This window comes from Apus apus, chromosome 4 (assembly GCF_020740795.1).
Source record: "Apus apus isolate bApuApu2 chromosome 4, bApuApu2.pri.cur, whole genome shotgun sequence".
NCBI lineage: Eukaryota > Metazoa > Chordata > Aves > Apodiformes > Apodidae > Apus > Apus apus.
The window spans coordinates 57,401,573-57,418,069 of NC_067285.1; the positions used below are offsets into that span (position 1 = coordinate 57,401,573).

The 16,497-nt window shown below is 41.3% G+C and overlaps 1 protein-coding gene across 4 annotated transcripts in view; it reads right to left on the reverse strand.

Annotated features, from left to right (window-relative positions):
• NR3C2 (nuclear receptor subfamily 3 group C member 2) overlaps positions 1-16,497 on the reverse strand; it is a 213,532-nt gene that overhangs the window by 14,623 nt on the left and 182,412 nt on the right. For all 4 annotated transcript variants that reach the window (XM_051617248.1, XM_051617250.1, XM_051617251.1 and 1 more), the window contains exon 7: positions 3,538-3,668. In XM_051617248.1, coding sequence (XP_051473208.1) covers positions 3,538-3,668 — 131 coding nt within the window. The remainder of the gene's footprint in view (positions 1-3,537; positions 3,669-16,497) is intronic.

Here is a 16,497-nt window from a genome sequence, read left to right on the forward strand (position 1 = left end):
CATGGCATACAGTTTTAAGCATTTCTAGTGTCCTATCAAAGTTCCTATTTGCCAGAGGGATTACTTTTAGACCACAAATGGTCTAAAAGTAGAGTATTTTGATACTTTTTCCTGTGACTGATTTCAGGCAAGGCTAATTACCAAAGCAAATACACTGTTTCTTTACAGACTACAAATACCCTTGCACTGTAGCAGGTTCTGCCCCAAAGAGCAATGGCTTACAGGATTAGATCTCTAGGATAACCCTATAGAGGTTATTAAAATTATGACACAAAATGTTCTGGTGTTTAATACCTGGATTGGTTGAATACCACTTAACCATCAAATTTTTTTCTACTCTGTGTCTCTTAATGCTAGTCCACAGAAGGAAAAAAAAAAAAATACTACAGTGTAGTGTCATCCATTCCTTTCACTTTTAAATTCTGCAAACTGTCTTCCTTCTGATTGCAATCAGATCAGAACCGGGTAACAACCACCCAAATGGCTCCAGAGTAGAAGCTTTAACAAAAAGCACCAGTTTCTTCTGTCACCAGTATCTACCAGAGCAACTTAGCAATGGAAAACAAGGAGAGGCTCTAGCACTGGACAAGCAGCAAGGACTTCAAGTGCTGCAAGGGGGCACAAGGAGGAATCTTTAGAAAAAGCCTAGGAGGTAACATGTGGACATGCCTATCACTCAATAAATATTAGATATTTATATTATATAAACATAATATTTAAATTTTAAATTCTATATACCAAATCTCTCCGTCTGCTGACAGAAGAAACTTTCTGGAACAGATGTACAAATTAAGTTCAAGCTGGATAAATACAGAGACACCAATCGCAGTGAGTAAAGCCATCAAAGAATACTGGGCCGATATACAAAATGCATGGGCTCTACAGTTCCTTTAATATTTACAGGCCTGTATTCCTACATGCTGCTTAAAGACTGTTAGAGTCACTCTTTCTTTGTCTACTCCTATGTATTTTACTGTTCTGTCTGAAAATTATTATACTACCACCCCAGCCAGGTTATTAAGGAAGAAAGAAAGACCACAAATAAAGAGAACTCAAGCAAAACATGAAATTCTGGAGGTTTGCCCAGTGTTTCTGATTTTACTTATTAAATGCAGCAATGCTTTTGGCAAGCTCCCAAAATCTATGGTCTGTGGAAAGCAAGAAAACAATTGAGTTGTAATGTGTGGTTTCTTCCACATGTAAATGGAGTGAAACTTCCTTGATGTGGTCATCATGAAAGTTTCTGAATAACTTGTACTCTGCTCATCACACAATTCAATAAAAGTTTTTAAATTAAAACAAACCTGGTGTTTTCTGTCATAAGGGTATATGAAGATGCAATCATTCAGAACCAGGTTTGCTGCCCTTCACATGACACTTTCTCAGTTTTATCACTCTCTTCATTTCCATTTTGCTCTCCTCGCTCTCTCTCTCTCTCTCTGATGCAAATACCCTGATTCTCCAAAAGCAAACTATTTTTAGTAGGTTTTTTAGTGACTGTGGTGTGTGTTTCAAAGGGATCCAGCTAGCTGAAGATAATTGGCCTGGCTGATCTAACCTAACAGATTCTCACAATAACTCAAGTAATTATTGAACACTCTCAGCAGGGTAGAATAATAAATACCTAACTTAAATTTTGCCACGTTTTTAGAATGCCTTTAGATTCTTTTTCTAAAGATTCTTCCCCTTTAGGGCTGATTAAAAAGTAGTAGAACCAGATCTCCAATCCAGACACTCTCTCAAGAACATCTGGGAGCCAGAATCCCCCAAGCACATCCACATTAAGCACTGCTAGTTGCTTCTGAAAAGACTGCAAGTGACAAGCTTTGAAGAAGCCCATCCACCCCCCAGGGCTACCCTAGAGCATACCAGCTCCCCACAGTCCCAGTTCCACCAACAGACCATCTCCTTGAACCCTTGGTGGAGGAGGACCTGGGGGTCAGACCCTGTGAGATAAAGCACTCCCGAACCGACGTGGTGTTTCCCCATCCCAGGGCACTGGAACAGCTTCAGTGGAAGGGAGGGAGACAGCCAAGCCCAAGAAACTTACAGCCCCAGGAGGTTTCTGTTAGAGGATCCAAATCCCCTCCAGCTGTGACAGGAACAGCAGCTTCACATCTTCCTTCAAAGGCAAGTACTTTAACCACAGAGCTACCAGCTGGGTGGGATAGGTGAGGTCTGAACGAAAGACATCGCAGACAGGGAGAAAGTGCCCGTCCCACCACCTGGCCTGGAAGGGTTGCCACTCAGCTTTGCTGGACACTGCAAATCCCTTCGTAGGCACCTCACTCTGCCTGCAGCCCATGTGCCCAGGCTTTGTCTGGGGACGTGGGAGGGTCCCAGGTGTCTAAATCTGCTGCTGCATCAGCCTGCTCTGGCATCCTTGAGTGGTTTTGGAGAGAAGTGCCTTCCAATGCTGCAAAACCAATGCCTGTTGCTTGCCATTTGTTTCCTCTCTCAGCTTGCTGGAGCAGAAGACAGGGTGAGAGGAGAAGACATCAAATGGGCACACTGGGCTCCACTCGCCACCAAAGAGGAAGACACTCCGAGCAGCATGACCCCAGGCAACCCCCAGCTCTGGCAGCCTTGGGCACACATCCTGCTGCTGACAGTTTGCAAGTGAATGCCAGAATAAGTGCAGTGGCACCTTCCATCTCCTGCTCCTCCTCTCCCAGAGCCATACCCCCGCATTCAGCCTCCTTCTGCTGAGGAAAGTGTTGCCCAGTGAGTTCACTGAAGTGCCACCATGAACGCCCACCAATCAAGCTGATGTGTTCTCTCATCATAATGCCTCTAAGTGAATCCCGCAAGAAGGAGAGTGATTATACAGAAGGAAGTTTGTTTACAGGTAATTGGCTTTTTCATCAAGACTGATGGAAAAGTAATGAACAAAGTACCTGTGTATTTACACAACTCTTCTGGGACAGGAGTTTTTCAATATTTTCAATAAGATAAGAACAAGAGATCTGTTAATTACTACACAGTGCTGTAACAAACTCCAAGATGTAATTTTGCATTTTAAGAAAACTCAAAGAATAACACTCGAGAGAAAACTAAAGTGTGCACTGAAATCTATTACACTTCCAGAGCCCTGTAAAAGGGCTTACCGTTCTCAGTTCACTTGGCATTGAAAAATTACCCACTTTGCAGTACAGACAATGTACATCCTTTGATCCTATGGTTGATGATAAGTCATCCAAACTGGTGGCTTTGAGTGTTGAGGGGGGTATCGCCCCAGTCCCCACAGCTCTGGCACTTTTCCAGCACATTTCCTGTACAGAGGAGGGGGGTGAGGGCTCTTTGCCCAGCCACTCCTGTCCTTCCAATGCACATGTCAAATTTAAACTGCAAAGACATTTCCCGTGCTAACGGAGACTGAGATCTGCAGATAAACCCTACAAGATGAAACCAGGCTTATTCCTCCATCCCTGCTGAAAACAGTTTGGCTCTTTTGTCACATTAGTTAAAATCACTACATCTTTTTGCAAATTGAGAGTTATTTTCAGGTATTCCCACAGAACCATGAATCTAACTTACCTGTGCTTAACAGCAGCAAAACTTTCATTATAGTGTACTCCTCAAAGCTGAGCTGCAAGCGAACAAACTGCAGACTGATCTGGTGCATCCCCTGGCACAGTTCAAACATAGCAGACTGGCGCATCCGTTCCCTGCAAAGAGAAAGAAAATTCAGAGGATAAACACGGGAGAGCGTGACGTGCACAGGGCAGCCCACGCATGAGGAAAGTGAGGAGCAACCTGGAAACGAAGCACTGATGGCAGAGGTCAGTCAGAAACACCACAGCCTTAAAGTTCAGGTTAGGTAAGGGAGCTGAGGACTGCGGAGATGAAGCTGGAACCCTGCCAGCTCTGGAGGGCTGCTTGGTCCCTGTGCTCCTGGGCTGCCAGAAAAAGCCCCTGCCTGTGAGCTTTGGGGAACCCAAGCTCCTACTCCATCTGTTGAGTGGCTGAGTTCACTTTGCTACCTGGCAGACCACAGGACGCATGAACATCCACCCCCTAAAAGGAACAGAAACAAATAGAATTATGATTTATTCCCTGACAATGTAATCAAACTGGCAAAAGTGTTTTAAAATGTCTTTGAATTGTCAGCATTTGTTCAGCTCTACACTGGCTGACGGAAATGAGCCTGCTGAAGAGGTCAGAACTGGTGCAACAGGGGAACCCACAACCACTGCATGCATGGTTTCAATGATACATCCCACATCAGTTGACGTACAGGTGGAAATGAGTTTCAGAAGCTTCTAATGCAGGGATGAATTGGGGGAAAGGACAACCAGGGAGGATCGCAGTCTCACACCTGTAGCCTGCATCACTCGGGGCAGTCAGCCCTGGCCCCAGCCTCCAACAATGGGAAAACACACAGCAAAGAGCTCTACTGCCCACAGTACACCGTCAGGTCCACAAGCCAGCACAGCCCTAGGATCAACACATTTACCTCCAAGGATGAAAGTGTAGGGAAAAAAAAGGAGAACTGATTTCCCAGTCACTGAAGCTCTTGTTAACATACTAACACTGGACCACTTATGGGGAATTATTAATGAAATTGGTGCAATGGTGTCTTATTCAAACACTGGAACATCCAAAAATTCTGTATGTTTTTTCCCAAAATAAAAATCTAAAATATTCTGGAATAAAGTAATATATAAGAAGACACTCTCGTTTCATTAATACAGATTTTTGCCTTTAAAATCGTAAAATAAAGAGGATACATGACTTGTATCCAGTTTACTCTCTTTTTTGCCCCTTTTAAATATATTTCAGTACATTTACAGCTTCAACCTTGATTTCTCTTCTCTTAGGCATCCCCAACCTGCTGAAGTTTCAGGCAGAATTAGGTTCTGCTTTACTTCTAAAGCTGCTACCTCAAACCACCAAAGCTACAGCAAAATGTCATTGAGCACTGCCTGTCTCATTTTGAAACGACAATATGTATGTGGGTATTTAAATGAGGTGCTATAATTGTTCAGTGACCACTACTTTTTTTTTTTATTTTCTTAATTGCTCAACAACAATTGTCTGTATTTCTTCAATATTTTTTTTCCACATAATTGGGGAATTGGATGAAGTTCAGCTAATTATTTTAACCAAGCAACTGCCTTTTCAAATATACAAATTGGCTGGTGAGAGAAGAATCATACTGTGTGCAAGAAAAGACTGACGTAATCTTCCTGGTGTTTTACTTCGATACTGTCTTAGCAGATTTTATTTTCCTCCTTAACGCTAATAAAGTGGACTCCCTATTGTTATATGGCTCTGCACTCTTCCCCTGCTCCACCCTCTTCTTGAGACTAAGAACTTCCAGCAACTTTTTTTTTTAAATAATTATTTAATAGTAGTAATGCCGTGTTTGTTTATTTTTATTATGCATCACAGACCACAGGGAAGAAAACAAGTAGAAGAAAACTGTCTTTGAATGCTTCGGACAGTGACTGAAATACCTTGGCCCTCTGAGGAGAGCAGGGTCCACTGCAGGATGCTCACAGGCATGAGCACACGAGCCCAGTGCAGAGGACTCAGCGATGCCACCTGCACACTCAACACCAGTCATGCTATGAAGGTAACACAGTGACCCAGAGCAACTGGGATCAGATGAAACAGAAAAGGATTTGCAGAATTCAAGGGTGTCAGATGCACACAAAGGGGCATTTCTGAAGCTGCTGTGCCAGGTCTGCCTGAGGCTTGTGGTCACCATCGTTTGTGGCCAACCCTGCACAGCAGCACCTGGATCTGTCCTGGTGGTTGGATGTACCCTTAGCATAGATGACTGAGTGTGCCAGGGATGGGGGCTCCTTCACATTTGGCCACTGCATGACTTAGCTTACCCTGCTTCAGCGACATCACCCTAAACCATCCTGTCTGATGGGTTGTTATTGCCCAGAGATCAAGTGGCTGTGAGCACCTCTGAGCCGACCCAGATATAGGTGAGGAAAAAGACCCCAAAAGAGTTGAGTGATGTCCCTCCTGCTGCTCCTGCTTCCCTTCCTCTTCTCAGAATTACTGAATCTAGGTCTAGGGCACAGATAGTGGTGGTTTCCAACTGACCTATCCCAAGAGGCTCAGAAGGATACACACTACAGTTGAAAGACAAATTATTAAAAAAAGACATTTTTACTTTAAAAAAAATAAGTTTCAAGGTATATCTCAGACTGCTAAGGACTAGCAGGATTCAAAACAAAAGCAGTCTATTATATCCATTATCACTTTTTCAGGACACTAAAAACTAGTTTCTCCAGCCTCAGAACATAAAGCATCTGCCACCATCCCTGCCTGCTTTTGACCTCCACAGACATCAGAAGCACCAGACCTTTCATCCGGTACCACAAGCCACACAGCAAATAAAATGAAACATTTTGAAATTTTTTTGTCTAAGGTTTCTTATGCTTTCACTAAACAGTCTTGGCAAAACACTGACAGCTAACTCAACACCCTTTTTTTGGTACATTGCCTTGCACTTTGGAGACATTTTACTTTTTAGATATTTTTTTTTAAAAATTGTTTTTCTTTTATATGATTTCCTACAGAGAAGAATTTGAGTAAGTTTTTGTTGTTTGGGTTTTTTTGTGCATGTGTCTGTCTTTTATCTACTTGCAAATACTGATTTCTAGTTTGCACTCAAGGAAAAACCTCATAGCATTGTTTGTAGTGAGATAAAATTACACATAGAACTAGTTACTAAGTAGTTTATTTAACATACAGCAATCCTGTAATTTCAACTCAGTTCCCTCCCTGAAAACCAATTCAGTTGATTTATTACTTATTTACAAATTATTACTAACTGCAAATTAATGTTAGTAAGTTCATGACTCTGTTTAATGTAAGATAAGCATTTTGTGGGAGTTTACAGTATTCAACTTTGCATTTCATTTTTAACATACACAGTCTAAGGTAAGAGGGTATAAAGCTTTTGGAAAATTCAGATGCTGACATTGCAGATATCCCAACACCATGACAGTAACAACAACAACAAAAAAAATCAATACAAATGGCTCATTTATTAAAAGAGACTGGGCACATAGAAATTAGGGCATGTCAACATAATGTGAACAAAGTTGTCTCTTCCTTGCCAAATGCCTTATTGAAGAATAAATACCATCAAGTCATCACAAATGCCATTTTCACCATGGGGAAAAATAAAAACAAACTTCTACGCTGCCTTCCCTTCACCCTTTTTTCTTAAGGAAAAAAAAAGCAAGCAAAACCCAACTAACCAAAACCAGTTCTACCTCTGACAGCATATAAACTTTTCAACACGGAAACTGGACAATGTGAAGATCTGAAATACAAGGATATGCATCTTTATGGGAACATTTAAGAAGGTAAGTACATTTAAGTAATAAAAGGTGTGGAGTCAAAGCTCTGAATCCGCTGTGTGGATCCGCATTCAAAAGTCGTGTCATTAGTTCAGTTTAGCTTAATCCTCCTTCATAGTAATATGCTTTAAACTTTCCACCTTAAGTTAATCCATCTTAAGTTCCCCAAGTGTCTCCTTACAGGCTTAATTTAATGCCTGGCTCACATTCTGCGACGTTCACTGTGGGCAGGCAGGCCACAACCAGCCCATTCACCCCAGCTACCACTCTGCCCAATTCTTATCTTCTCCTGCAGAGCCTCTTTGGCCACAGGACCTTATGTTTAGTGGTCACAGAGTGGCTTCACCACATCCTCACTGGAACTGAATTGCTGCTGCTTCTTCCTCCTTTCCCCCAGGAAGAAGACAAGGTGGGTACCTCTGATGGTGAAGCCCTCCGAGGCACCTCAACTGCCTCAGTGGGAAGAGCAGTTCTGTTCCTGCTGTTGGGTTTCTCTCAATGGACCACAGCAAATGTGTTCCTAGTTGAGAGAAACCCTTACTTTCCCTGAGTTTGTCTTCTCCTTCATCCCACTCTGCCACCCTTATTCCCAAACTGTGTCCAGATCTTGTATCTCCCTTCCATGGGCAGGCTGCACAGACACCAGCTCCATGGTACCAGCCCAAAACCTCAGCCAGTTTCATCCTCAACATTTACCCACAGAGAGCTATATACGCAGATGAAAAAGTTGCAGATCAACCCAGCTCCTCCTGTTCCCCTGCTCCACTGGAAGTAACTGTCCTTTCACACAGGCAATGAGGCAAACAGCTCGAGCACCTGGATGAAAGGGATTGATGCCCCAAATCACCAAGGGGTAATCTAGTCAACGACAAGAGAGATGCAGAATTTGAGCAGTTCCACCAGGGGAAGGGGGATAGTTTTAAGGAAAGTGTTTAAGACTAGGCATCCTTAATACTAAACCTGTCACAGATCTCATTAATACTCTTATGTGACCTCCTCAGAATCCAAATAGCCAAACTGTGAAACTACAGGCACACGGTACAGAAACAACTTGTTATGAAAAAGTAACCTAAAATGTATGAAGTCATCATAAAGCCTGGTATCACTGATCTCCTTGTTGAGGACTCAATTGACTATAACCAAAAAAACCTACCCAAACATCAAGGAACATTCACTCACAGGTGAAACTCAGCCCCAACCCAAACCTGGTGTCGTACTTATTTAATTTCTCATGGATACTATTCAAAGCTGCAGCACAAGGGATCCTCCTAAATTAGACAGAGTTGAAGAAGGTCGAAGTTTCATCAGTACTGAAGTGACTTGCTGATAATTCCTAGAAAAACCGGGCAAAGGCATCCCCCCCTTTCATAGCACCTCAGAGGAACAAGTGTGCAGCTTAGACCCTTGGCTTCTGCAGCTCAAAAAAGACACCTAACAACACCTGAAGCAAAAGTCTGATGTCAAAGATATTATTTTTATTTCCTAATTTTACATTTTTCCCCTATAAGAACTGTTTTTGATCTGATAATCAAGAGCCTTTCCTTTGCTAGACTTAAACCTGTACCCATCTGAAGCCTGTCCATCATTGAAAATGATTTCAGGGAAATTCAGAAAGCACATTACACTGTAACAATACCAAAACAAACAAACAAACGCAACTCAACAAGGAAACCTGCCAACGGCCTGAAGGTCAAAACCAGTTTAGAAATCTCAGAAAGCAAGGTATGCTTCCCATCATGCCAGAAGGGGTCAGATTGGCAGAGAGAGAAGTGAAACATCATCAGCTTGAAGCAAGGCAGGCAAACATGGATAAAGGGGGGAAAAACCCATGTACATGGGATCAGACTCCTTTGTTTGGTTGCTCAAACCATCTAATCAGAAAAGTTCTTGGCCTGAATATTCTACCTGCCTTAGGAGGGGCTCACTTGTCCGGAAAAAGTTATGAGGTTCTTGGGGAAAAAACCCAACACTTTATTGTAACAACAATTTATGTTTTCTTGAAGGAGTACTTCAGTTCAACAGCTCCATCATGGACAACGGTGAGAACAGAATGCCACAACCTTGCATGAAACTGAACACATTCCTCCATGAAAAGGGGCAATCCCTCAACTGCTTTTGTGTGTGGTGGCACTGGGAAACACTGCACGTGATTCTGTTCAATGGACTGCACCCAGACACCTGCTTCCCATCTTGAAGCCATTATGAACACAACCAAAGTCAGCTGTACTGGAGCAGCATCATTGAGTTATTGCACTGATCAAAACCCAAGCCAAAATACATGCAGAATTCAGGCAAAATTAAATTATGACTTTTCATTTAGCACTTATTCAGCACTTTCTAATCTCTCATTCTGCAAGTTATAGCAGAAAGAGACAAAACCATCCTCCCTTCAACACACTGTGTTCAACTCTCAAAGCTTTAGAGCTATCTCCTCCACAGGAAGGAAAAAATACCTGTTACCTTGCATCAATGGCAAATGCAGGTACTCATTCCTGTTGAAACAAATGGCAGTTTTGCCATCAGTTTCTACTGGAGAGAAATTTGGGTCATGCGCTTTTTTCCTTTGTCAGTAAGCCAGCAGAAAAAATGACCCCATCTTCAGCACCACCAGCAACCTCCTCCTCCTCCTGATAAGGCAGCAGATGCTCTCACTAAGCAGTAAGGGATGGAGAATTCAAGTGTTATCCTGCCGTTGGTTAAACTTCCATGGATAAACACAGACTGAGAATTAGGTGGTTTACCCAGGGAAGTGTTAGCCTAGAGGTAGCATAAAGGTGATAACCTCAGACGACCACTCTGCTGCCTACACAAGCAATGGTGGATCTCTGCCGGGTTCCAAAATCACAGTCCCTGGGTGCCTGCTCTATCATGCTGCTGTAAAACATTGACCTCATACCAGGCCCAGGGATCAAAACCAAAACCAACGCAACCCAAATTGCCATTGCCTCAGTCCCCAGTGGCAGTCTGGGTTTTCAGCATACTCCTACATTCACAGGTCATTTTGGCTGATTCCACTGAACTGCCTGATGCAGCTACTGCCCATGTACGTGCTCCTTCATCCAGAGACAGCCAGGCACCAGCCGTCATGCAACAGAAGAAAGCTGCTCCCTGCAAGGAAGCACAGTATGCAAAAAAAGGACAGATTTCCTGCTCTAAAAGTTGCTGAAAGAGTAATACTTCAGTAACAATCTCCCCCTGCCACAAGAATGTGTAAACCCACCATTACCAATGTAAAACACCGAGCCCCATAAGCTTCTCTCCAGATGAGTGGGATGCTGCAGACTGACAGATGTGTAGCTGGAAGCACCAACGCTACAGCAATGACCTTGGCAGAACCACAGAATCATAGAATATCTTGGGTTGGAAGGAACCTCTAAAGGTGATCTAGTCCAACCGCACTACAACACGCAGGGACATCTGACACTACAACAAATTGCTCAGTGCCCCACCAAGCCTGACCATGAATGCCTCCAGGGATGGGGCCGCCACCACCTCTCTAGGCAACCTGTTCCAGTGATCCACCACCCTCATACTAAAGAACTTTTTTCTAATGTTCAGCCTAAATCTACCCTTTTCTAGCTTAAAACCATTACCCCTTGTCCTATTGTTACCTGCCCCAGCCTTCTTAAAGGCTCCTTTCAGGTATTGGAAGGTTGCTATAAGATCCCTCTGGAGTCCTCTCTTTTTCAGGCTGAACAATCACAACTCCCTCAGCCTGTCTTCGTAGGAGAGTTGCTCCAGCCTTCTGATAATTTTTGTTGCCTCCTCTGGACACATTCCAACAGGTCGACACGCCAAACCCAGGACAAAACAGGGATTAGACTGAGGACCAGCAATGCTAAACATTGATAATCAAAAAAGGAAGATAATTTCATGTTAAAACACCTACAGACAAAGCTGGTATTTTCTGGACTTTATCCACCCAGACATACAAAATTGGCAATTTTTACACTGAATTTAGGAGTCAAATTCTGAAAACGAGCCTTCTTCCAAGAGAGTCATAGAATCATAGTATCATAGGATATGCTTAGTTGGAAGGGACCCAGCAGGACCCATCACCAGTCCTCCTGGTGATCCTAGAGAATACATTCCCAGGTAACTGACACTAAAAAATGCAGAATGCCTAAAGTTTCAGCCAAGAGCCCTCCTGTTATATGCCTATCAACAAAGGAATTGGCAACCACTGGTGAATAATGATTGCCAAAGGAGTGTTTCAGGTCCCAATCAGTAACACAGAACTTGTGCCAAAATCCAACCTAATAATCACCCAGTTACGTAACTCTAAAATCCCAAGAACATCAACAGCAAAAAAACCCAAGTATCTGCTGGAATTAACAGTTATTTAAGCAGTTAGCAGAATGCTGATACCAAATATTATCTTTATGTTTGCATTTGCATTCCAAGAGAGACAAATCACAGTTTAAATAAGAAAATTAATACTTATTCCTTTACCAAAGTGCTTTTTCAATACCACATTCAATAATAAATGACAATAAAATACAAAAATACAATAAAATGTGACATTAAATACTCTTTTAAAGTTTATCAGAGAAAGGTATCAATGGCCAAAAAAGTTGCTCATTAGGTATTGTTTTATGCACTCATTTTGCTAGGGCTCATTGTCACTTGCAGTGGTTCATCAGCAAAATTACTGCTATGTTCCACACGGAGCAGCAATTCTTCTCTTGTGCCATCAATGCCTCAGAAATCAAGACTTTGTTCACACTGTTATGCAAAGGCTGGCATTTTCTGGAAGTCAACTGAGGCATGCCTTTCTCTCATACCACTTCAGAGAAACTACTTCCTCATTTTTCTTTTAATCTGGAAGATTCATGTTTAACTCTATAGGGGAAGTAGCTAAAGGAAGCACTATAAATGTGAAAGGCACTTGGAGAAGCCAACAAACAGCTCATTGATGTGCAGAATGATTAAAGCATCGCCATGTTCAAACAGACACTTGAAAGGAACAAACCTCTTCTCTATCATAGTGCTTCCAGTCAAGGACCTTGTGAGAAGTGAAAAGACACCCTCCTGAAAGCCTTGTGGATGGCCCAAAGTCATGATGAGACAACACTAAGACAGCATAATTATGTCAAGTTAAATGTAAAATCACTGGGCAAGTGTTCATGCTAAAGTTAAAAAAAATAACAGTCAAACCTTTTCAAACACATCACCAGCTGGAAAGCTCCCAGAACATCCACTGGGCCAAGAGATGATATCAAGATGAAAAAGAAGTGTTTGATGCCACAGCAGAGAAGATAAAATCTTTGCATTAGTGCTCTCTGTAAAGGAGTCCAGAAAGGATCTGCACCACTCTTCCCTTTTCAGTAAGCGAGTGTGAGAACTCATTTCAGATTAAAGTATGAGTGGAAGGGGGTTTGGAAAGAAAAAAACCAACACAACAGTAAAATGAATAGTAATAAATCACCAAGACCAGATGGCATCCATCCATGAGTTGTAAAGGAACTTAAATATGGAATTGCTGAACTACTTACTGTGCTGTGCAACTTATTGCTTAAATTGCCCTTATAAAAGTCATGGAAGGTGACAAACGTGACTGATTTCTTAAAATCGGTCTGTGAGTGGGGAAGAAGCACTCAAGAGACCAGAGGCTAGTAAGTCTTTTTTCTGCACGTAGCAAAATTATTGAAAGAAGAGCATTAACAGATAAATAAATATGCTGTAAAGGAAGAAAGTTAGTGCAGCTTTGGCAAAGAAGGGTCACGTCTCACAAATCCATTAGAGTGCTCTGATGACAAGACAAGGGTGCTCTGGTTGATACAGGCAACGTCTGAACGATGGAAACGCTTTCCATGTGCCAGGTCTAACTGTGTCCCACGACCATATGGGGTGAGACCTAAGCAAACATCAGCTTTCTCCTCCTCTCCCCTGCCCTGGTTTCCACACAAAAGAAACTGGGGCATGTATCTTGGGCTGCAATACCGTCTGTCAGTGTGCCAGCGTGGGCAATTACTGGTCTAGGACCTCCTGCACACTGTGCCTTGCATCAAGAGGGAGGTATGCAGGGACATAACCATGGCAAAGTTGGATTTTAAAGATTTTAGAAGGATCTTTAAGATCTCTCTTAAAGAGAGCTTAGGGATAAGGAGGAAGGCTCTTCATGTATTAATAGCAGCTTAAAAATAGGAGACCAAGGGTAATAATAAACGGACACTTCTCACAAATAATGGAGGTTAGCAGGGAAGTTTCACAGAGCTCTGCACTGGGGTCTGGGCTCTAAACTGTACTCATACATCATCTGAGAAAAAAATCAGACCTATGGAAGTGACAGAGCTTGCTGATGACTCCAGACAATGAAGTCAAGAGTGGCCTGTGAAAAACTGATGATGAAAAATCTTACAAAACTGTGTGGCTGGCTGAAGAAATGGAAGCTGAAAATCACCAAATGCAAGACAATGCAGGCAGTATAATAATCTTCCACCACACATAAAAAATAACTGGCTCCAAATTAACAAACATCACGCAATAGAGAGACCTAAGTGTAACCTGAAACAGGTTTTTGGGGCTTTCATCTTTTTTGAAAATGCTTGCTCAGTGTTTACCAATGGTCAAAAACAGCAAAGCGTGAGAGAAGAGTCAAGAGCAAGATATACATTAGGATTTTGCTACTGCATAAATCCACTGCACTCTGAACACAGCATGTCACTCTAGTCTCCTCCCAAAATTAATACAAGAGGCTAGAAAAAGCATTGAGAAAAGAGATGAGGGGTAGCAAACAACTGATATACAAGGGGAGATTAAATTGACTGGTTCTTCAGCTCATAGAAGAAACGACGAGACTTGACAGAGATCTATGCATGATAAATGGCATACACGGGATGAAAAGGAACATATCCACTATTCCTCCAAACACAAGAATGAAGTGGCACTCCATTAAATTATCAGCTGCCTGCTTTAGAAACGTCTCCAACAAACGTGTACAATTAAACGGCAGAAGTGACTGCCACGGAACATTCTAGATGTGGGGATCATAAATGTATTCAAAAAGGTTCTAGGCAAATTCACAGAAGATACAGAAAGGTTATCAAGCACAACTGTCCAAATGTGATCACCCGTTCAGAAAGTACCTCAATAACTAACTGCTGGAATGGGCAAATGAACAAGTGTAATTTTACCCTTGTCCTGATCTTATGCTTTCTTTGCAATTGTCCAGTTTAAAGGATAAGAAACTATGCTATATGGATTTTTTTTTTTTTGACACTTTTCCCATTCTTATAGATCTCCTTAAAACTACTTTATCTTTTCCTGCCTTCCTTTACAGCTTCACAGTTTTAACTAAAGCACCCTAGAAATTTAAGAAGGGTTTTAGAGATAAAGGAATGAATAGACAGCGGCTTTAGAAATTTATGCAATTAAGTTGAATCTATTGCTTTGGCCAATCGTTGATCTGTTTACAAAGAAAAAACAAAATAAGACTTGGAAAATCTAGCTAAAGCATATTACATCTATTATGCACAGGTATGGCAGTAGTTGTTAAAAATTTCCTTCTACGTCTGCACTGTTTTGGAATGGGTATGCAAAAAAAATCCTTTAATATAATTCACTGGATAGGAATTGAGCTGCACTTTATGAAAAAGTAAATAATAATAATGTACATAGAAAAATACTGATAAAGATTCCAATTTCTCACTGCACTTTTATACTGTATGAATGCAGCACTCCTCTTCAAAATAATATATGCAAGCAAAAATCATGCAGGGAGGAATAACAAAAAGTGCTTGCTGACCTTTTAAAAAGATCAGTGGTCACACACACAATTTATTAGCAACAAATGAACATTGACATCTCTCATCAACAATCACCATGGCAATATTAATTAAAAGTGAGGGATTTGGAGATTGCCAGATGAAAGCTACTAAAAAACATACCTAAATTTAGACGCTTTTGCAAAATAAATCTAAAGGGTTAACAGCCATAATCCTTCAAAATGTAAATGGGGAAAAAGTCATATTTTAAACATTAAAAGAGGTTACTTATTTGCTTTATCAACACTCATGGATGATCTAAGGAATCATCCCTCCACCCAGGTATATAAGGTTAAAAAAAATCTGCTGTTCTTAAATATTCAGCTTATTTTATTACATTCATCTTCCTGCTGTTACTCTAGAAATCAGAATACCAGAAAGATTCAAAGGCTTCAGCATGGAAAAGGCACAGAGAGGCAGCTGCATCCTTGCACTGCCTTATGCAACACCAAATCCTAACAGCCCTAGCTTCCACAAATATGAGAGGATATTAGGAACATAATGAAAAGACAATGAACGTGCTGTTTACTAATAAAATACCCATCATTATTAAATGCAGGTTTAAATGCAGCTATTCTGCTGAGCTACATCTTGATTCTTAATTTAATTTTACTGTGACTTTCCTCAATGTTACAAAATCCTCTGCCCATTCACATCCCATGACAACATCAACATAGAAACTTCAGAGGAATCCCCATGTACTGAAGCTGGTTTTCTATCTCTACTTCATTTTCTCTACATCAACTTTCTAATTTGAAAAATGTATTCTCTATTTTCCCTCTATTGCTAATATTTCAAACTTCACACTTGGGGCAATTACCGAAGGCACAGAATGAAAGATCCTTGCAATACTACACCTTTATTTTACTGAAAGTTAAAGCTTGCACTTTAAAGGAAAGATTTATATCAAATTGGTTAGTTGTTGAACTACATTACCTGCATCGTATTATTGGGTTATTTTAAAATATCTAGAGAAAATGATTGAATTTTGTAATGAAAAAGCCACACATACTGCACTGCAAACTAAAAAAGCATCCAGTGATGCCACAATTGCCAGAAATGGCAATAATAAGAGGACAACCACTTCTTACCTTGAAGTCCATAGCCTGAAGCTTTGCCTTATTCATCAAAAGTACCAACCAACAAGTCAATTGGTATATTCTGCTCTTAATGTTTTATATGCAATATTCAGTAACTGCAGCCTCAACTGAAACCTTTTTACTGTAAGGACTGAGATGCATATGATGTAATACAGTAATTTCAGAGATGGAAAAAAGACATCCCTGAACGAAATGCTTGTGAGAACTGGCCCCAGCATTTTGACTTAGGTTTTCAAGTTCACTTCAGTAATTTTAGGTACCTTATGCAATGCCTTGTGCTGTTTTCATCAGGTTAAACAC